Source organism: Xyrauchen texanus, chromosome 20 (assembly GCF_025860055.1).
Source record: "Xyrauchen texanus isolate HMW12.3.18 chromosome 20, RBS_HiC_50CHRs, whole genome shotgun sequence".
Classification (NCBI taxonomy): domain Eukaryota; kingdom Metazoa; phylum Chordata; class Actinopteri; order Cypriniformes; family Catostomidae; genus Xyrauchen; species Xyrauchen texanus.
Window position 1 is genome coordinate 31,000,438 of NC_068295.1, and position 22,146 is coordinate 31,022,583.

At 38.1% G+C, this 22,146-nt stretch overlaps 1 protein-coding gene across 2 annotated transcripts in view; it reads left to right on the forward strand.

Moving 5' to 3' along the window:
• The window catches only part of LOC127660780 (E3 ubiquitin-protein ligase MARCHF8-like), a 129,353-nt gene that overhangs the window by 83,257 nt on the left and 23,950 nt on the right, over positions 1–22,146 (forward strand). For both annotated transcript variants that reach the window (XM_052151197.1, XM_052151198.1), the window contains 2 exons: positions 12,767–12,817; positions 21,864–21,943. In XM_052151197.1, coding sequence (XP_052007157.1) covers positions 12,767–12,817; positions 21,864–21,943 — 131 coding nt within the window. The remainder of the gene's footprint in view (positions 1–12,766; positions 12,818–21,863; positions 21,944–22,146) is intronic.

Here is a 22,146-nt window from a genome sequence, read left to right on the forward strand (position 1 = left end):
TCCTGCCAGATAGGGTTATATTCCCAAAATCCCTTGACAGAGGCTTCATGCTCATTCTAACTGATAATTTGTATCTTTAATTATTACGTTGCACAGTTTTTTTTTTTTTTGTACTAAATCTCCTTGGCAGAAATTCATGTCTAAATTTGGTCAGTCCAATTGAGGTGTGCTTCTGCAGATGATTTGCTTTAAAATGAAGACAATTCTGTCACTATCTGACATTACCTTTTCCCACCCTCATGTCACTCAACTCAAATTATGTTTTTCCTGTAGAACACAAAGTGTGTGTGTGTGTGTGTGTGTGTGTGTGTGTGTGTGTGTGTGTGTGTGTGTGCGCGTGCATGCTTATTCATCCTATGTCATTCTTTTCTACAATCAAATAACCCACTATAATTAATTTTTATGTTAGTTAGGCTGTAAAAGAATCCTACTTGTGCTAAAATGTGTCATTTCAGAAAGCAGATGTTACTGTGTAATGTGTGTGATTTTAAGCTTTTAATAAATTTGAATTATATGTTTGAATAGGTCATGATACACTGAATTGCTAATCTAATCAATTGTTGATGTGAAGTTAAATATTGCATGAAATTCAACAACGAAGTGGGTGATCTTGACATGCTTTGTTTACATGTGACATGATAGGATCTGAAATGTTCTTGTTAAAGAGCACACATTATGGTTTTTAAATGTGCCTAATTTTGTTTTAAAGGTCTCATACAAAAGATTTTCCATGCATCCAAGGTCAAAAAACAATTTAATTTGCTCATAATTTAAATTGCATAAAAATCCTTTTTTCCTCGCTGTTCGCGAGCAGCCAATGAAGACGAGTCTGGTTTTTTTTGTTACCAAAGTACTTAGGTTTGTACAGGAAGTAAGACTGGATTCGTTTCAGGTGTTCGGAATCAGTTCTTTCTTTTGGGAGTCATTAACTCCATTTGTCATGCACTGGGGATTTTTTTTTACATTCACAAACAGCTATATAACACACTACATGAAAGGTAATATTTTAAAAACCATAATAGGTGCTCTAAGACTGGTTTGACTCTTGGTACTGCTGTTTGCAAAACTGCTCCAAACTGATAGTTAAACAAACCCTGCTTTCATTTCGATGTGTAACTGAAGGACTTCAGGCTCTTAACTGCTTTAAAACATGCTGCCAGAAAGATGGATAGACAAAAACAGACACTGAGTCTCTGTTCCAAAACCTAATGAGCTGCCTTGAATCTACTGCATACAATAACAGCAGCCTATTAAGGCAGGATTCTAACTGAAATGGAACCTCATAATGATTTAATGATGAACCTTGTAAGTAACTTTTTTTAACCTCCCACATACTCCCACAAATTTTCTTTTCAGAGTTTCATGTTAGAATGTTGCTAAGCTCATGACACTATACTTTGTTCGCCAACTTATATGGGATGCTTGAGCACATAGGGGACATTTTAACATCCGTCCTGGAGTGTCCTTTTTTGCATTAAAACAATTTAGTAATATATGATTATTTTGCAGCCTTTCTCTGGCACCTCTGTCTAAAACACTCTGTTTTGGCCTAAGCGCCTCCTTTAAAATTAAACATAAACGACCAGTGTTCTAATTGGCTAACATCATGCAGCTCCTCGAATACAGCCATATTGGATACTCAATCGGAAGAAAATTATTTAAAAATAATAAAAGTACCAAAACATTCAAACTAATGTCAGGGTTTACACACAACGCACATCCAACACATTGCATCCGAATATATTAAACTGTTCATCTTAAGCACAACTGTTATCACTCACAACCTGCATACAACCGACATGAAAGTGGTGTCTAAAGCAATGGAACCCATTATATCAATGACGCTGTCTTCCATGAAAGCATCCATTGTGGTGTGTCCGTTGCGGCAAAAGTAAACGGATTGCCCGTTCCATTTTGTGGTGCACTCGGTGGTGCTACATCTGCCAACAACACAAATAAACCATTGGTTCTGGTGCAACTTCACAAAACCAGCAAGGTGCGTGGAAAAAATATCACCGATCAGCCACAACATTAAAACCACCTGCCTAATATTGTGTAGGTCCCCCTCATGTCACCAAAGAGAACAAATTCGCATCTCAAAGCATTCTGAGATGCTATTCTTCTCACCACAATTGTACAGAGTGGTTATATGAGTTACCGTAGACTTACCTACACAATATTAGGCAGGTGGTTTTAATGTTGTGGCTGATCAGTGTAGACCGCCTTGAGCCATTGTATTGCATCGTGTGAACAGACACGCCCATGTAAACGGGGTGTCTGCACCATGAACATAACTGTTTACTCTGGTTTTTGCAATTGCATCCAAGTGTTTTTAACTGCCCTATCCTTCAATAACAGCTCCTTTGCAAAGCTTGAATTTCATTATGACTAGTATAAGAGCTGGACATACAATCCACTCTAAAAAACGCTGAAGCCGCATCCAGTTTCCAATATCATTCCATCGTGTTTTCATGCACCAACAACTAAAAATAGCACAGATGAGGTAAGAACGCGTCCATGACGCAATTGTGCTCGAAACATCAGGGCAGCAGCTGAATGACAGAGCTTCTCCTCTTCAGAGTTGCAACTTCACAGTGCGTCATCTTAAAGCGGCCAGATATATCTATCAAGAAGTCAAAGACATTAGTATGCGCATGTTTATGTAGAAAAACATTTTCCCAGACAGCCGTTTTTGCAGCTTGGTTTAAATTTATGCTGTTTTTTTTTTTTTTTATTAAGAAAGAAGTTTTCAGTTCTGAAACTTTCAGTATGTTTTTATAGTACATTGACTTCTTATATGTACAAAAATCAAGGAACATTTTATTCCTCGTGTCATGACCCGTTTAAAATATGGGCCAATAGTTTAATGGGGATGTCCCTACGTTATACTCTTAAAAGCATGAAGACTCATGACATTTCTAATTAGATTTAACTTTTTTTTTTTTTTTTTTTTTATTCATAGTTTTCAGTTTGAATGAAGGATATACTGTATGAAGACATTTTTGTTTCATCTGCCATGTTGGATAGATTTTTTTCTTTTGCTGAGCCTTTAAAATGCACCTTTTAAATGCTCCCTTTTGTAGCTCACTAAGTTTTGGAACAAAGCAACACTTGCTGATGCCTAGTTATGTTTTCCAAAAGGCTGGAATTGAGGCTGAAATCTTCCTCTATTCCATTTGAAAAAATTGTGCTAGAAAGTATTTGTGTGTGCAGAGCTTTCGTTTCATCCCACAGTGCCAGATTTGCTTACCAAAAATGGTCCACTGGGTGTCTCGCATTCCACATGCGGGTCCATGCCAGTGAGCTGGGCTTCTTACCCATTTAAAGTTTGGGAATAGGTTGAGATCTTTTCGGCACCAAGGCCTCTAGTCATTAACTTTATCGGATAAAACTGTGAGTGAGCGCCAACTATCCTGAGGGGAAACTTCGGAGGGAACCAGCAGCTACATGGTTGGATTTGTTTTTTACCCCATACCCAGCTCAAACAACCGATTCACACTTTAGGACCTCTTTGAGCCTCCACTAGAATTTCCTCTGGCTTTGCCCTACTTGGGCATAGTTAACCATCTTTCGGGTGCTCTCACACACACTCTTGCTCCACGTTCTATCAGGCTGCATTTACACATCGCACAGATTCAATATTTAGAGAGAAACTATTTTTGTCCTGTCTGCATCATGTAATACAATTTACATCTAATTTAAATAAATGCAAATCATGGTTGTCAGCACAGAATATTCTAAGCAGTTTTGTTCTAAAGAAACCAGTGGTGTGCAGTTCATAAACCTGTTAACCATAAACCTGCATAAACACACCGCTTACTCTGTCAAACAAGAGAAACAATGTAAAGATATTTGATTTAATCTACAGTTATTTTAAATTGTTTTATATTTTATTTAAATGCATTTATATGCATATATATTTTTAATAAACAGGGGAAAGAATGTTTCAAAATTTAAAGTCTACATTTTACGTCTCCATTTAAGTCACCCCTTTTCTAAAGGGTTTGAAGTGGCTGACTGCACGCCAATGAAAGCAACACATAGGTACCTTGAATGCAGTGGCAGCTGTATGTTGTAAGCTTCTGTCACAACAACAATCTGAATGTTTATACTCTGCAAACTGTTGCATTTTCATAGTACTCATTAATTGGCAAAATGTAACACATAAAGGTGGGGAAAATGATACTTCAAGTTAAGTCAAGTGGTTTTTATTGTCGTTTCAACCATATACAGTTAGTACAGTACACAGCAAAACGAGACAACATTCCTCCAGGACCATGGTGCTACATAAAAACAACAAAGGACCAACATAGGACCACATGAGACTACACAACGAAATAATACCTATATAAACTACCTATATATACCTATATAAAGTGCACGTGCAAACATGTGCAAAAAGTACAGGACAGTACAACAAATTACTGACAATGAACAGGACAATAGACAGTGCAGCGCTGACCAGTACTCAGTAGTGCAAAAAGATGACAGTTTCTAAAAATGTAAACATAACATACTATGAGATAATGTTCTATGCACATAGCAGTTATTGAGGTAGCAGACAGTTATAAAGTGACAGTTATTAAAGTGCAACTCAGGACACGTGTGTGTCAAACCAGTCTCTGAGTATTGAGAAGTCTGATGGCTTGGGGGAAGAAGCTGTTACACAGTCTGGCCGTGAGGGCCCGAATGCTTCGGTACCTCTTGCCAGACGGGAGGAGGGAGGAGGGATGCACAATGTTATAGAGACTAACCAGGCTTCAGTTCATTTAGTACACATATTATGGGACCTTTTCAAAAACCCTAAACCTAAGTATTAGACTTTGGCACGTAGCTCGTCCTGAACCATTATGGACATGAAAAATGCCTAAAATCGTGTGGCTTGTTGAGGAGAGGTGTTTTGTTACATTTAAGCAATCAAATGTGCAATGTCTGCCTAGTGGACAATAAAATGTGCAAAAAAAAAAAAAACCTGTATCATGACATACAGAATAAAATTGTCCTTGATCTTTTGACATATGAGGTCTGTAAAACATTCTGTAAGTTTCAGAACTCGAAACCTCCTCTTCACTACTAAAAGAGCATTTGTTGAAACCAAGCTGTCAAAAGGACTCGTTCTCTACTTCCTACACATTGGGATGTCACTCTGGTAGGTATTTCCATCTGACTGTCTAATTTACCTTTAATCACTTCCATAACCCCACTCAAGTCAGTCTAAAGCAGAGAGCCAATCATAGGAGTGAGCATTTACTGTCAAGTCTTAAAGGAGAAGCTGCACCAAAACAAAGCGTTTCTGACAGAAAGAAAAAAAGATATACACACAGAATGAGGGTTAATGAATATATAATACATTGTGTTATATGTATATGTATATATATATATATATATATATATATATATATATATATATATATATATATATAACACAATGACTTTTTTGGTGTTTAAAACTTTATTATACTGTAAGTGAACTTTAAAGGTATTCAATATATCAACGTATTCAAATAATAAGAAAGGCATATCATTACCCCTTTAAGTTATGTTTTTTTAATTTGGGCCCAGAGATTTGGGTGTGGGTTATTTTAAAATCGGGCAACCAACCGGGACAACTAAGCAACCACATAGCCATGGCCTGGCAACCACTTTGAAACAGTGTGGTGTTTTGCACAGCAAGCAACAATGTAATGTTTCATCCTGTAAGTAAGTCCTATTTCTTTGCAACAGATGGCTTAATTGCAATTTTGAATAGACAAGGCTATAAGTAATTAAAAATTATAATTTATGGGATGCAAATGTTGGGTCCAAATTTTGCTTGTTTAATACTTATCATAATTTTGAATTCCCTCTACTTCCTCATCTTTAACACTCCCCCAACCCAACAGTTTGTTTTATAAAAAAATTTAAATGATCACATCCTTTGACCGTAATGATTTGAGGAACAATGAACGTTGAGTCACGAGAAGCCAGTTCTTTGAATGTTTTTGTGCCATTATGTTCACATCCAGTCAAACATTAACTGATAGGAATTGCTTGTGCACACAAGGCAACTGGCAAAAGCAGAACAACAAAAGACAAAAGCAATGAGAGAAAGAGGGAGATAAAAAATAGAGTGATGTGAGATTTGAAACTATAATCTCATTTGATATCTGTTCACTATTGACTGCTGTTGTTGCGTTTAGCTGTCTGCTAATGCAATGAGACATGGTTTGGAATCTCAGAGATGGAGGGAGAAAGCAGCCAGCGGAGGCAGTGCAGATGCTGTTCTGTCACAGGTCTACACTCACTCAGGGCTGATAACCTCTGCTCCCCAGTAGGATAATTCAATCTTCTCCACGAGGCAGTCATAGACTCGCCCTCTCCTCTGAGACAGCCCAGATACTGGGGCAATGTTTGGGCCGAATATACTCTGCAAAGCTTTGCTTGAACAAAGTGCTACTTGGTGAAATAATGACGTGGTGTTTTCAACACCTCAACTTTGTTCTTAGACATGTATTAAAGTTTTAGGAAAGTTTCCAAAGCAAGTATATTGAGGACCGTGTAGTCTTGACCTCAGTCGGTATGCACACATACCACCTATAGACTGTTTCTGGACTGTCTGATGCATATTGCACACAAATATGGCAAGAGCTGTTTGAATTCTGGTGTTGTTCTTCGCATTAATCGCGTGTCAGAGTCTGGGTACACAGGTCTTGAATCAGTCAACCTAGAAACTAAGTTGTTTACAAGGTACCAAGCTGCCACAATAGGAAGAACTAATCTCTAGATTTGTAGAAGTTTCCAAGGTTCGTGCAATTGAATCTTTGAAACATATTCAAGAGCAGTGTTGGGTGTAAGCTGATTAAAAATTAATTGCAGTAATCTAATTACTTTAGCTACAATTTAAATGACTGTAATCAGATTCCAGTTACTGACCTTCAATTAAGTTAACTTTTAAGTACAGTACTTTTGTTACACATTTATAAAATAACATTGGTTTAGAGTACTTTTAAAACATTAATTATGTTAATATATATGTGTGATTGTGTTTCTGTGACAGCTGAAAACACAACCGCAATGAACATGAAGGAAATATTGACATTGTTTTGAGTGGAAAAGCAAAACCCTTATTACTAAAATGTAATTGGTGATGTGATTACTTTTCCCATTAAGTAATTAGTAATTGTAAAGCGGGTTAAGGGAAAGGAGGCGGTGAGAACCGGCTTGACAATATAAATAATAGTTTTAATAATAAACTGAACGAAAAACATTCTCAAACAAACTGTCATTCTCTCGAACCATTGTCACCGGCCACCTTTATCCCTTGTGCGCACCTATCAGGCTGATTGGGGACCAGGCGTGCATTGTTCCAGCCGGGGAGCCCCTGCATGAAGTACATGGGGGAGGTGTGCCTTGCGTCCTGTCTGCCCGCCTTGCTCGACCTTGGAGGCAGGAGGGTAGAATCAGCAACAAAACAAAATATGCAAGGGATAAAGGCCAACATGTAGTGACAGAGAGAGAGAGAGAGAGAGAAAAAAAATAAACCTTGGGTGGACTGGAGTCAGACCGACCCCCAGTGGACACAACACCCCTCCGCGTTCTCTGTGACCCTTGGGGACTCCCCTCCGCCCCTGGCAGTGGCTCCTTCGCTCCAGGTGGTTGGGGAGTCCAGTCCACTCTCGCCTCGCGGATGGCGGCCGTTCTCTGCGTCCGGATGATCTAGCTACTCAGTCCCCCTGTAGCTGTGGCACTCACTCACTCGACACTGTGTGACACAAGTGTCAAACTCCGAGACGGGCACCCCCCTTCCCGGGATGTAAAGCGGGTTAAGGGAAAGGAGGAAACGAGAACCGGCTTGACAATATACATGATGGTTTTAATAATAAACTGAATGAAAAACATAAACACACAAAGCAGCTGCCTGTCATTCTCTCTCTCTCTCGATGCATTGTCACTGGCCACCTTTATCTCTCGTGCGCCCCCATCAGGCTAATTGGGGACCGGGCATGCATTTTTCCAGCCCGGCCCCGCCCTCCTCCACTCTACATTAATGTTCCTGTATTTGTGAGGTATTGTGGAGAGATTAGGCTTTTGATTCTGTCTGAAACCGCTTAAATAAATGCAGTTAAACTCGATGTCGTGAATCCGCAATATTATTTTGCAGTTCTGTGCAGTGAGGATCACCCTAAAGCTTTGTCACGTCACTGGTTGGGACATGATCCCACCCTAGCCTTCGTAGCAGCAAGTGCAACTCTTTTTCAGTAGGAGAATTACCATCTAGACATAAACTAGATTTCCCTATCCCATTAACTTTATGTAAAAATGCTGGTCAGTTGGTGATTTTACATGTTTGTCAGATGGTGTCCTCCTTTTAATTGTGCAGTTCTTGGCCAGATTAACCTACAACTTTGACCAGAACATTTATTAAAAATCAAAAGTCTGGCTACCACTGTAAGTCTTTAACAACGTTTTCCCCAACATGGCAGAGAGAATATTCCAGGAAACACTTGACACCTTTAGCACATTTTTTAAAGCCTTCGTCACATCACCTCAGATGGAAGAAATGCCCCACATTCCCAGATAAAAGACTACATCTCAGAAAACAAAGCAGACCTTGTCTGGCAGGGTGACGAGATTGTGGCAGTTTCTTGGAACATCTGACTTATAAGGCTGATGTTAAATAGGGCAAGAAGTTCCTAAACTTAACCCCAGAATGTAGTTTGAGACCAGGAATGGCAATCATTTATTCAGAAATCTCACATCCCTCCCTACAACCCACTGCCACAGATAACTTGAACATGATGAGTGATCTGTAAATATTTTTCACCTGCTTCATACTTCACCATGCTGTTTTCTCCTTTAATTGTCCCTGTCATACTACATACAAACACCAGCCATGCATTTGTCATGTCATTACATTATCCGTGCACTCATGGCAACCTTAGAGGTTGGCTCATTACTCTGGATCTGCCCACACACTTGAAGCATGCAGATCCATAACAACACTTAATTTCTGCTGTTGCCGAAAACAAAGCTACAACCTGAAGTACTTGTAAGGAAGCACTCAGCCAAATATGTGGGTATATTTATATATCTATATTTATCTATTATATATACCCCCCATTCACTTACATTGTAAGTGCCTCAATGTAACCAATTTTGTATTTTTTGTTTAAAGGGGTCATATAATGCCATTTTTGTACAAGTTAATATGAATCTTTAGGGTCTAAATGAAAACTTTGTAATATACTTTTATTAAAAATTCTTATTAGTATTTTAAGAAAACACTAATTTTACCTGCTCAAAAACAGCTCTGTTTTCAGCACGCGCTTCAGAGCATATGACTTTAAATGATAATGAGCTTTGGTCACCCGCCCCTCCGTTCTGGAGTTATTCTCCGTATAACTGTTTTTTGACATTACTTCTTAATCAGTAACATACAAGTAAACCAGGTGTAACTTAGTGTTACCATGTTAACTGTAACACCTGCGTACACAGTTTTTAATAACACAATAACCATAACGCGTTGTTCATTATAAACGTGGGATTATGAATTATATTGAGAACGTCGTAACGTTATGGAAAACATGCCGTAATGTACCCTGAGTGTAAACATTAGCCACATTCATTGTGAAGCGTGCAAGCGATTTGCAAAGATTAATATAAAGGTTAATAAAACGTTACACTTACTAATTCTGGAGGTGCAGAGGGAATATAAATAGTTTGTACCGAATCTTTTTTCAGCAGCAGCTTCTTATCAAAACCAGCTTTATACTGACCCTCGTTTATAAAGCAGTCTGGTGAAAAATGATTCGCGCAAACATGAACACATTGACGTTGCTCGTGGGGAATATTCCCATCGTAAACAAAACTCAGCCACTGCGTCTTCAGCGGTTCAGATTTAGGAACATCAAAATGACTGCTGTGTTCGTTATTACACCGAAGAACAGAACACCACAATCGCTTAGGCGCCATTCTGCTCCAGTGTATCAACAATGATGACGGACTATGATTGACAGCTCGCTCACGAGCGAGGGCGGGTCTGTGTTGAAACACTGCTGTCAATCAACAATCCTGGGAGGGGCGTCCGACCATGTGACGTCACACGGTCGAACGGCTCGATTTGAGGCAGGAGAAAATATATAAGGAGATTAAAACAAAAACACTGGATGGATTTTTATCATAATAGGATGGTTGTGTACAGGCACAGCCAACACACATTTCAGTACAATCAGCTTGAAAAAGTGCATGTACCATTATATGACCCCTTTAAGAAAAGGAGGGACGAGTTGAAATTCTTTTTTGTAGTAATCAACATTACGCAACAAATGCTGTTGATTGAGCTTAACTTGAACTGAACCCAGAATAATCCTTTTAATTCAAATTGATTTGGTTAAATGGATAGATTGAGGTGAAATCAAACTTGCTAACTAGTGGTGTTTTTGCTATTCTGTTTTCCTATTCATGAATCAACAAGGAAGTATTAAAAAAACTAGTCTAATTACTTTTTAGGAAGCTCACTTTAAAACCAAATTAAAATCATTGTGATATTTATGAGGTTGCTTAAATTTATGTTGTCAGGAAACCATATTCAATATATTTCCCAGCCTTGTTCAGCAAGACTCATTTTGAACTGGTAAAGTGATAGCGAGATGGCCATCACCTTGTGTGTGTGTGTGTGTGTGTGTGTGTGTGTGTGTGTGTGTGTGTGTGTGATACAGGATGTATGGAAATGTGACTAGATGAATAATTTGTAATGTGGCTGAAATTCTCCTTAATGACAGACAATAACCAGCAGGGATACACTCAATCCCCTTCCACTGTATCTCCATGGTAACAGCTGAGGGCTAGATATGAGTAAAAAGCAAAGGAATCATTAAAGATGAATTGAATATGTCCTTCTGGTGCTGCACATGCTCTCTCACATATCGGGCACTCACTGTTACAGTTGATTTCAGAGGAAAAACAATGAGCTCTCACAGTACACTCACCCACTTGCTAAACATATATCATGGTGCCAGAAGGCTCTTTGTTTCAGAGCTTTTCTCTGCCAAGCACTGATATTAGTCAGTGCCATTTCTATGCTGGAAATACTAGAGTAGTGAGGTTTCCTCTGGATTTATTTATTTTTTTTGTTCTTTATATAACGCTGGTTGTTGTTCTTTGTTTTGAAGATTCAGAGTTGTTTCTTGTAAATGATGCAAGACTTATGCAGAGCTTCCTCTTTTTGCATAAGATAAGACTAATTAGAAAAATCTAATAATTATTGAGAAAAATGAGAATTACAAAAACTTAAATTTCACAATGCAAAATGGTACAAAAATAGGCTCCACTTTATGTAAAAAATATTTATTATTTATTTAAATTTGAGTGAAATTTGATTCACCTATTTGAATTTGTGTGGATGCAGCATGTGTTTACTGTGTCCTTGCACCTCACCTTAAGTGTCCCTGTCTCCATCATTTTAATGAGGACAAAGAGACAGACTCAGGACATTTTTGGCAGATGTCCTTTTTTGTTGTTGTACAAAGTTCTACTTTTTCTTTACGGCACAAGGAGCCCAATTGAGACATGCTTTTCTTGAGGAGAGATGAATAGAATGAGGCGTTCTCTCAAAGATCTGTAATATATTAATGTGAGTTTCATTCTTTAACGTAGCTTTTCATTCAGTTTTTCACTGAACCTCTTTAATGGAAGAAATGCCAATGACAGTGGGATACATTTTTAACTGAATTCGTAGAACAGTAAATATGCCAAAAATGAAAATCAATGACAATCTATGTCAAAGATTATACTTGACTGAATGTCACCATTAAATGCAGTTAACAAGTAGAGAGAAAATATACATTAAAAGGTTTTCAAGGATGTTAAGTATTTTCAAATGATAGTGAGTAGCAGCTTCATATGATTAGGGGTCTATCCACAGATATTCAGCCACTAAAGGAGGGAAGTTAATTGAAAAATATTTGCCTACTACAAACTTGTAATTTACCAGTATGGGTATTATAATAGCAGATACAATGTCTAGAGCAGATCGACTGATAGCTGATATAAAGTTGATAGATACTTTGTCAATACAATTCAGTTAGGGCAAAAATAGCTAGAAAGAACGCTTGATACAATACTTGCTCAACATCCAATAAACAACTTTGAAAAGAAACATTCTTTAATCTGTTGTCAAGGCTGTTGGAATTGACATAAGGGGGAACTACAACTTATGATAATTGGACATGTGAACACCATTATTGGTTTATGTCGATAATTTCAAAACGGTCATATATCAGCAGATTAATTGGATTATCCACAAACCCTTCTCTTCTCTGTTCCTTATTGCACTTTCATTTGCTTTGCATTCATTCTTGTAATGCATTTGTCATGATTTTTGTGTCAGAGTAGAACATGCTGATAATATACCAACCCTCTTACACTCCAGTCACAGCTGCCCTATAAATAATATCACAGCAGGAAAACAACATCTCTCATGAATGCTTGAGGGTTGAATTAACCAGCTGAGAAATATTGAGTTTAAAGACCATTAAACTATCACTTACAATGTATTTTATGTTTTACATCTTTCAGCGTGCACACAATTTTGAAGTTCACTGAAAATCACAACTGAAGATTGCAGTGTTATTACCATTTTTAGCAGTCAGTTTTGGTATAAACTTTGTACTTGAAAGTAATTTAGTTTTTTTTAAATGTAGTTTTTTTTTCCTCTTGCACTCTTTCTTTTTCATTGAATTGTAAGCATGCTTCTATAACTTTTTCTACCCTTTCTTCTCTCACACAGAATGAGAAACCGCTTGGTCATTCTGCAAGCAGGTCCAGCAACATTTCAAAGGTATGACACTTTTTTTTCCTTCTTCGGATACTGACAGAGAGATAGGCTTAGCCTTCAAGGGGGTCTGCATCTATCTTTCATTCTCTTCTTTATTTTATTCCATTGCCTTGCAAGACAGTTCAAATTTATATTTATTTACTTTGCCAACCAAAGGAAATTGATGGTCAGGACATTTTGTCTGGTCTAGAAGAAAAAGTGCCATAGACAAATATTTTAAAGAATGAGAAAGAAAAAATGAAGAAACTCAAGGATCTCTGTTTTATTCCTGTGTAGACACTTTAACTGTAGCTATATACTCCTTAATACAATGAAGCTTTGTACATTGGCACTCTAGGTACCACCCCAGTTTGTTTATTAATCAATCTTCGAGTCCCCATTCCATATTTAAAAGGAACAACTGTATATTTGTCTAATATTTAATAAAAACCATATGCCTTAGGCCAGCGTAGAGATGAACGTACTGCAGTGGTAACAAAAAAAAAACCACATAATTTCAAAGCAGTTTTACAGAAAATAATGCTGTAACACAAAATTATGATGAAAATGATTGTCTTTAGGCCCATAGTAAGCAAGCATAAATACTAACAAACCTCAGTACTCCATGACCCTGTCGCTGGTTCACTGGTTGTTTTTCCTTTGACAACTTTTGGTAGGTACCTAACAACTGCATACCATGAACACCCATGAAGACCTGCTGTTTTGGAGTTGCTCTGACCCAGTCATCTAGCCATCACAATTTGGCCCTTGTCAAAGTTGCTCAGATCCTTACGCTTACCCATTTTTCATGCTTCCAACACATGAAATTCAAGAAATGTCTGTTCACTTGCTGTCTAATATATCCCACCCACTTACAGGTGCCATTGTAACAATATAATCAATGTTATTCACTTCAACTGTCAGTGGTTTTAATGTTGTGGCTAATCAGTGTAAGTTACACATACATACATATTTTGTACATCCATTGTAGATAGATATAAGTGCTGTGTTTCTTAAGACCCGTATATGTAAGAGTGTTTGGGAAAATTACCATGCATTTAGGGGTTAATGGATTACTTGTATTAACTGAGCTTTAAATACTGTGTGTTGATTTCAGGCACACTGAAGAAATTTCTTGTTTATGTAGGCTGTATGCATGCGCTTTTTAAATTTTCCAATCGGGCTGTTATTTTCTTTTAAAGCTGCTTTTAACCGGAAAAGTTTAAAACTCTTGTTTTGGTCCAATGGTTGTTTGAAAGGTAAGTGGGTGGTGCTTTGCTGCTGTTCAGATGCATTTGAATGGATGACTGTTTACACTATGAGCCCAGTGCTGTCACTTATGTTTTCAGCAACCTAATAATGTGGCTGAAGTGGACAAATCAAAACATTTTGGAACTCCGTTTACACCTGTCTTTAGCGTTGTCAAACGCATTGCTCAGAATGCATCTTAAAAACCAGTATTTTCACTATTTAAAGGGTAACTAAACACCTGCTCAGAGTCTGACTCCACCCACTAGAAATATTTGAAAATGCTGGAAAAGTGGGCAGACCCCGGCGGGGATAGAGGGAACGAACCGAGTGCGGGGCTGAGCGGGGGGCACCTGGGACTCGTTGTGACGGATTAATTGACAGCTGCTGTCAGACTCTATGTTATTATTATTCCTCACACGGTCGCAAGACGACATGTACATGAATCTGGCGTGGTGAGCTGGAACCTGCTTACGTCAGCTGTCACCGCTTACGTCACGAAGTACCGCAACAGCCAATAGGAAAAATCAAGTGCAGTAGCCACCGTTCCACCTGAAGAGGGCGGCACTCAGACGTTTTTACACCATATATTGTAGAATTAAAACACTTTATACACAAATGTCAAAACAATTACTTGAATCAATGACCAGTACTAATAAAGCCCCATTTTTACAGATCATTAACTAAAAAAAGTTGGTTTAGGGTTTAGTTACCCTTTAAAGGCATGGAGCAATATACAGCCATGGCAAAAAGTATTGGCAGTGAAGTTTTCTGCGTCAATTGTTGTGGTGTTGATTCACATTGTTTCTAGATTATTGTGCAGAGTGATCAGATGCATTTTAAATAATTGCAAAAAGCTTCATTGGGTTTTTGGGCCCTGGTACAAAATGACTAACAGCTAACATAATTGCACTTATCATATCAGCAGCACCTGGGAAAGTGTGAATGAGTACTAGTTAGGTGAAATCCCTCTATAATTTTGTTTGGATTATAAGAGCAGACTTATTGCTATAATAGGAGTTAAGAAGTGCTTCCAATCATTATGTTCTTTTTAACAATGGTTATCTCTAAAGAAAGACATGTAGCCATCATTGCATTGCATCAAAATGGCCTTTGTGAAAAAAGAATATTGCACCTGAAAAAACCATTAACCGGATCATCAAGAACTTCAAGGAGAGAGGTTCAACTGCAGTAAAGAAGGCTTCAGGACATCCCAGGACGTCTCCTCCTGAGGAGTCAGCTACGGAATCGTGTCACCACCAGTGCAGAGCTTGCTCAATATTGGCAGCAGTTTAGTGTGAGAGCATCTACACGCACAGTGAGGCAAAGACTTTTGGACAATGGCCTGGTGTTAAGAAGGGCAGCAAAGAAGCCACTTCTCTGCAAGAAAAACATCAAGGACAGACTGAAATGAATGCTACCATGAGTCCTGTGCCGTGCCAACAGTGAAGCATCCTGAGACCATCCATGTGTGGGGGTTGCTTTTCATCCAAGGGAGTGGGCTCTCACAATTTTGCCCAAAAACACTGCCATGAATAAAGAAAGGTATCAAAACGTCCTGCAAGAGCATTTTCTCCCAATGATACAGGAGCAATTTGGTGATGATCCGTGCATTTTCCAGCATGGTGGAGCACCACAAGACAAGAGTGATAATGAAGTGGCTTGGAGGTCATTACATTGAAATTTTGTATCCGTGGCCAGGCAACTCCCTGGATCTTAATCCCATAGAGAACCTGTGGTCAATCCTCAAAAGCTGAGTGGACAAGCAGAAGCCCACAAATTGTGATCAACTCTGAGCACTAATAAGGCAAGAATGGATCGCCATCAGTCAGGATTTGGCCCAGAAGCTGATATCCAGCATGCCAGAGTGAATTGCAGAGGTTATGAAGAACAAGGGTCAACACTAAATATTGACTCTTTGCATGCATTGAAATGTTTTTGCCAATAAAAGCCTTTAAAACTTATGAAATGCTTCTAATTTTTTTCCAGTATACCATAGAAACATGTAAAAAAATTATCTACAAATGCTGAAGCAGCAAACTTTGGAAAACACAAAATTTGTCACTGCCAATACTTTTGACCACGGCTTTACAGTAGTAGTAAATTAGTTCATGTTGGGATCATATCTTTCAGGCACTTTCACTCTAACATGTATCTCTTCCTCTTAGAGGAGATTTACTGCACTTCTGCGTAACATTTGAGCCTCTTAACAGATAAACCCTTTACATGCACTAATAAATGTCAGGGCCACTTGCTCTGAAACACTTCACTAGTTTAACTCAAGACTATCCAGCCACTGAGGACTTATGGTTCTCATGAAAGAGCTTTGAACAACTTTTTGGCACACACACTTTATTTTAACTGCTAAATAACTGCTTTTGCACCAACCAGCAAATCAAACGTCAAACACCCTTGGGTCTATAATGAAATTTGTAGTGTGAAAGCACCCTTAGTACCACTTTTTATAACTAGTTTCTATGCTTTATTGTTGTCAACATTTAGTGCTGCTGTGCTTTAGGACTTAGGAGTAAAAGATTTGTCTTCATTTACATTGAAAGCCCAGTTTAGCATGTTCAATTGTCCGTTTACATTCAGCTATCTGTGATTAGCCCCAGCGGAAAGCGACCTCTCATCATTCCAGAGCTCCTTTTTCTCTGGCAGAATGAATAACATAAGAGCTCCCATTACAGTTGTAATCTATTCAGTGTCCGACATGAAATGACACATAGCATGATGCGTGACAAGGTGTTAACTGCAGCGAAACCCAAAGGGTCCTAATAGTGGTCCATGGGATATTTCTCTCAACTCTGCCATTGCAACACACTCAAGTGATCCATGTCACTGCTTTTATTACCTAGAATCCCCTTGTTTGGATTCTTCCCCGTTATTTGAACCGTCATTTTTATTTTACTCGGAGTTTGGGCTTCTATAGGCACCTGTGTTTGAATGCCTTGTGAGGGTTGTTTGCCTTTTTAAATTGAATTGAGAATGGCTTTTAAATTGTAATTCAATTCTTGAATGTTAATTGAGGTAGCAAACAATGTAGAATTGTAGTTTAAATTTGAGTCTTAGGAAGAGTTCAAATGAATTAATTCTAAAGAAGCTGCTTTAAAAAACATGTATATCTATATACATGCATACCTTATATTTTGTAATGCCTGCTGGCAGGGCTTCCCCACCTTCTCGGACCTGGGAGGGAGATAAGGGGAGGGAAAATTTGGTCTGTGGTAGGGGTCTCCTCTGGCCCTGGCAGTGACCGGACCGCTGCAGGCGGTCTGTAGGGAGCCGCCGCTCCCCTCACGGTCGGCCGCTCCCCTCACGGTAAGCGGGAAAGGAGGAGGCGAGAACCGGCTTGACAATATAAATAATAATTTAATGATTAACTTAAAGCAAAAGACACATAACACACACACATACAGGGCAGCTGCCTGTAGCTCTATCTCTCCCGATCTGCCAATTCCGGCTGCCTTTTATCCCCCTTGTGGGTTGAATTAGCCTGATTAGGGGCCAGGCGTTCATCATCACGGCCCGCCCCCACCCTTCTCCTTGCCACAGAAATAAATTAACTTTTAATTTCAGTTGTTTTTGTTACAAAACATGTGTTGGACTAATGACTTTCCTCTATTGTGTGACTTTGTGAATTTGTGAGTTAATTTATCATCTTGTCATTTGAAATTCAACATCCAGTGGGGTGTGACCACTAAATTTTAAATTCAAAATCATGAATTGAAAGGGGGCCAATTCTTCAATTCATAATTTATGGTTCTTGTGAGGGTTGAATGCCTTTCGGTTACATGCGAGTGATTTGACAGACCATTGCAGCATCTGTGTTTATTTCCATAAACATTATGTAAACATATGCTTCAAATTATTTGTATGATAATATACAATAACCTACAGAGTTTTAATGTGCTTCCAGAAAATTGATTAGGGTTGAACAGTTTGGAGACAAAAACTTGTTTATTGTAATGGTTTTGTATTTGGTGCTGCTTATAATTCTGTTTCTGTTAGGGATTATCCAATACCTGAATCGGTGTCTGCTCAGAAACTAAAGCTTTTAGATGGATCGGGTATCAGTCCGACGAGCCCGATCGAAATCAGATACTGTGTGTTAGTCATATTCGTTACTGGCAAGCTCCAAATATGACAAAAGAACCATAAAAACACAATTAAACCGTTCCTAAGACTTGTGCATTTTATTCAAAGCCACTTGAAGATGTGTGATAGCTCTGTGAATCACAAAAGTCTGTATTTAATAAGTAAATGTATAGTATGCGCAGCGCCAGCGCGTTAGTGTATGGTGCTGCTTGGTTGACACACACTCACACGCATTCAAATTAAATGTACTTAATTTATTTTCAGGTAGTTGAGGGGCGTCCAATTTTTTACAGTCAGGTTATAAACATGAGCGTTCAGAGGTTTTGCTGCCAAGTAGATTAATGAGTTAATCATCAGTAGTAAATCATAATTTCAGGTTAATGCCGACCTTATGTGAAAGCGCTTTTGCTTGGCCGATCGCTTGCTTCAGAAGACAAACACAATACATTGGGTGAATGCTTGCGTGCAGGAACAGTCAGTTTTCCATTTGAGATTTTTTTTGACTATGAAATTTACAACTTTTCTCTGTGATAAAATAAACTTCTGTCCAAGCTTCCTGCTTCCTTCTATATCTGAAATGTAAATCATATAATCACGAGGGGCACGTGGACATATAATAAGGCTGTCAAATGAATGTTCAAATATTAGTCTAATTTAATGAGAAATTCACAATTGAATGCTAAAACGGCGCATGTTGTATTTCAAATTAAAATCAAGACAGTAATAATGATATTAATAACAATTTATTATTATTGTCATCATTAGTATTTGTTTAAAATGTATAATAATATTTAAGTTGAATGGGTTCCAAAAAAATAACTGTGTGAATGAAAAGTGGACCGATGTCTTGCAACTAAATTGAACAAAAAAGAGATCTGAATCCTTTAAATCCAGATGCAAGTTGAAATACTTTTGGGTGAAGAAAAAAGGTAAAAATAATACACTGGTTTCTTTTCTACTGAAGACTTGACGACTGGAATTACTGTTCATTTTGCGGCTACATTATCCAGTATACTAGTTAATAATAAAGTGTTTCTTAATGATTTATACTGTACATTTATATTTAAATAATGTGTAGTTAGAGGTTTGTGTTTCTTTACATATTAAAGAGTACTCCCAATTAGTTCCACACAATAATGTAAAGATATTCTGAACTGATTATTATGCAAAAAAAACAACACTGGTACTGGCTTGGGATCGGTATCAGCCGATACTGAGATTTCCAATAGAAAAAGTGGTGTCGGTGCATCCCTAGTTTCTGTATACAACTTTCCATAATTTCATTTTTATTGCTTTTAGAGTCATTCCAAAAGATCACATGTTGCCTAAATCCACATTGCGAAACAGAAATGCTTGCTTACTGCATCAGCACTTGGGTTGTCTATCAGTTATGCAATAAAGCTATTATGAGGAAGACTTGAGTGTGTAATGAAGTATTTCCTTATATGTGTTAACAGGCCCTGGACTAAACTTTATTGCATGTGTTACCATAATTTGTGTCATTGCTAAAATCCCTTTATTTTGCAACATGTGCAGCAGTACCATGTTATATAATGACTTTGATGTAATTCACTGTGTTTGCCTGACATGTCTTTTTATCAAACTAACTGAAAGGAATTTAAGATTAGTATGTAGGTAATAGCCAACGAGGTCTAATATAACTGGAGAAAGCTATTCGTTGGCCTTCTCTTTCATTCCTTCAGTTACAGTCATGCTTTTAAACGGGTCTATTTCACGCTTTTAGCAGCCCTAAAACGTCACTGGTGAAGCATATACTTAAATACAATAATAAAGGTATGCTATGCCGGTATTTGTCACTGGCGATCTTCGGCGGGCTATCTCCAGATGACGTAGCACTATCAGGGGTGTTGATCTATCTCTCTTGGGAACCCCCCCTCAGTGGCAGGCTGTCAAAAACCCCTCATCTCCCTCACTGGGGTGACTGGGTAATGACTCGATTTAGTCACGTTCACACAGTTATCACACAAAACTCTGCAATGCTACACACATTAAACACATTTAATGTTCTAAAATATATCTTCAGTTCCCATGAAGCATCCTTCACAATCAGAATGGAGCATGTATATACAGGACAGTGTGGGGCCAAATGTCTGCAACCACACTACAAATTTGGGTTTCAAAATCTATTTTAAACCTGGAAACAAAGTTTTGTGTTTTAAAAATATTATTGTAAAATGAACGAATTAAGTATATTAATATTTTAACTATTTGCTTTGCACTATTAAAACTCTACATCGGTCTTAAGTTAGGAAATTTGTGACTTTGACCATCTTAACTATGTACATATGATGAGATTTCCTTGTTTCCATTGAAGCACACAAGATACTTTTGGAACATTCTCTGATTATGCTGGAATAACATGGACGTTCAGGTTTTGCTTTGTCTTGTGGAGTCCATGTCAGCTCAAGTGCATGCTGCCATTTAAAGCAAAAGGGAGACATTCTCAAAGATATTCTCAAATTAATTACATTTCTTTACTGAAATGGCTATGTTAATAATATAATTGAAATGTAAAAAAGAATTTTCACTAGTGGTCTCCGGCCTTGGCATCCCACTGAACAGGAGTGTGAATCATCATTTGAAATCATGGTTGGACAAAACCGCACAGAGGATCTAATGTAAGGAGCCGAGTGTTCACTCAGGCATATTTCCCCATTTCTTTTGCCTGAAAACACACCATTATTTCAGAATAGTTTCTTGGAGTTGTGAATTTCTGTTAGTATGGGTGTCAGCCTGTGTGTGCGTGTTTTGGTGGAGGGCAGTTCGGACACTCCGTCCTGTATTGATCCATGTCAGGCTCCGGGCTATAAATTCTCTGTTTGTTACAGATTGAATCAATAGATAATTAGTCTGGGACATAAAAGATGGAATCAAATAATGTAAATACAGTCCATGCTCCTTTTGATTAGAAATTCCATGCAATGTTAGTTTTTTGGTGAAATAACTTTCAGTGAAAGATATTCCTTTTGACAGAAGTTCTTCGCTTGTCTTTAAGACATTACAAAAATATTAATTATTTTGGACAAACACTATGCAAATACACACATGTAGATTTGAGCGCTTGCCTAATGGTCCAGTTGAACATGCTTATCATGCATTCTTGTGTATCAGTGCCAGGAACAAACCTCAATGCTAAAGGGGGTGAGAAAGTTACCTTTAAAATCTGGGCAAATAAACCGAATGTGCTATTTGTTTTTCCAGGTAAGTTTGTAAAATTGACTTTACTTGCTCAGCAATATTCTCTTCAGACTGTTTCTCCACTATGACATGAGGCTTGAAAAGAGAAAACTCCCCGTTACCAGCATACAGTTCACACAAATGTCCAACATTGAGATTGCAACACTTGGAACACAACAACGCACTAAATTGAGCTTGTGTAGCTAGAAGCATCTGGGTTCACGTTCTTGCGTTGAGTTAATTTCAGCCTTAAAGCTGAAGTGTATAATTTATGCACCATTTGCAGCACCAAACGAAATTGCAAATAAATAAAAATAATCACTGTTTACATACAGGTTTTCTAAACACTCCCAAGCCATTTTCGGCATACAGATTGTCCCACCCCAAAACTCATGAATGGTCAAAGTTATCTCTTCATATTAAACTGTAGTTGAAGGAAGTATTATTAAATAAATAAAATAAAAAAAACACCTTTTTAATGTTTCATGTTTCCATTTTAATACTTTCCTCTCTGTTTTGTGTATAGGCAGGAAGTCCATCCTCTGTAAATGCTCCCTGTGTCTTCCCCAGGAATTCTGTGACACCTTCTAACCAGGATATTTGCAGGTAGGTTTGCCCTGCCCTCAACTGAGCTCATGTACTCCTGCAGTAGGGTCTTGTCATGTGAGCAATCTCTTGGACATTTACTAGAGGAGAGAAAGAAAATACTTTGAAAAAGCCTTATATGAAAAACAGGGATGGCAGGGTTGTTAGTCTCTTTTATTATTGAACATCAGTGGGCCAGCACTGCCATCCATCTTTATTCTGCC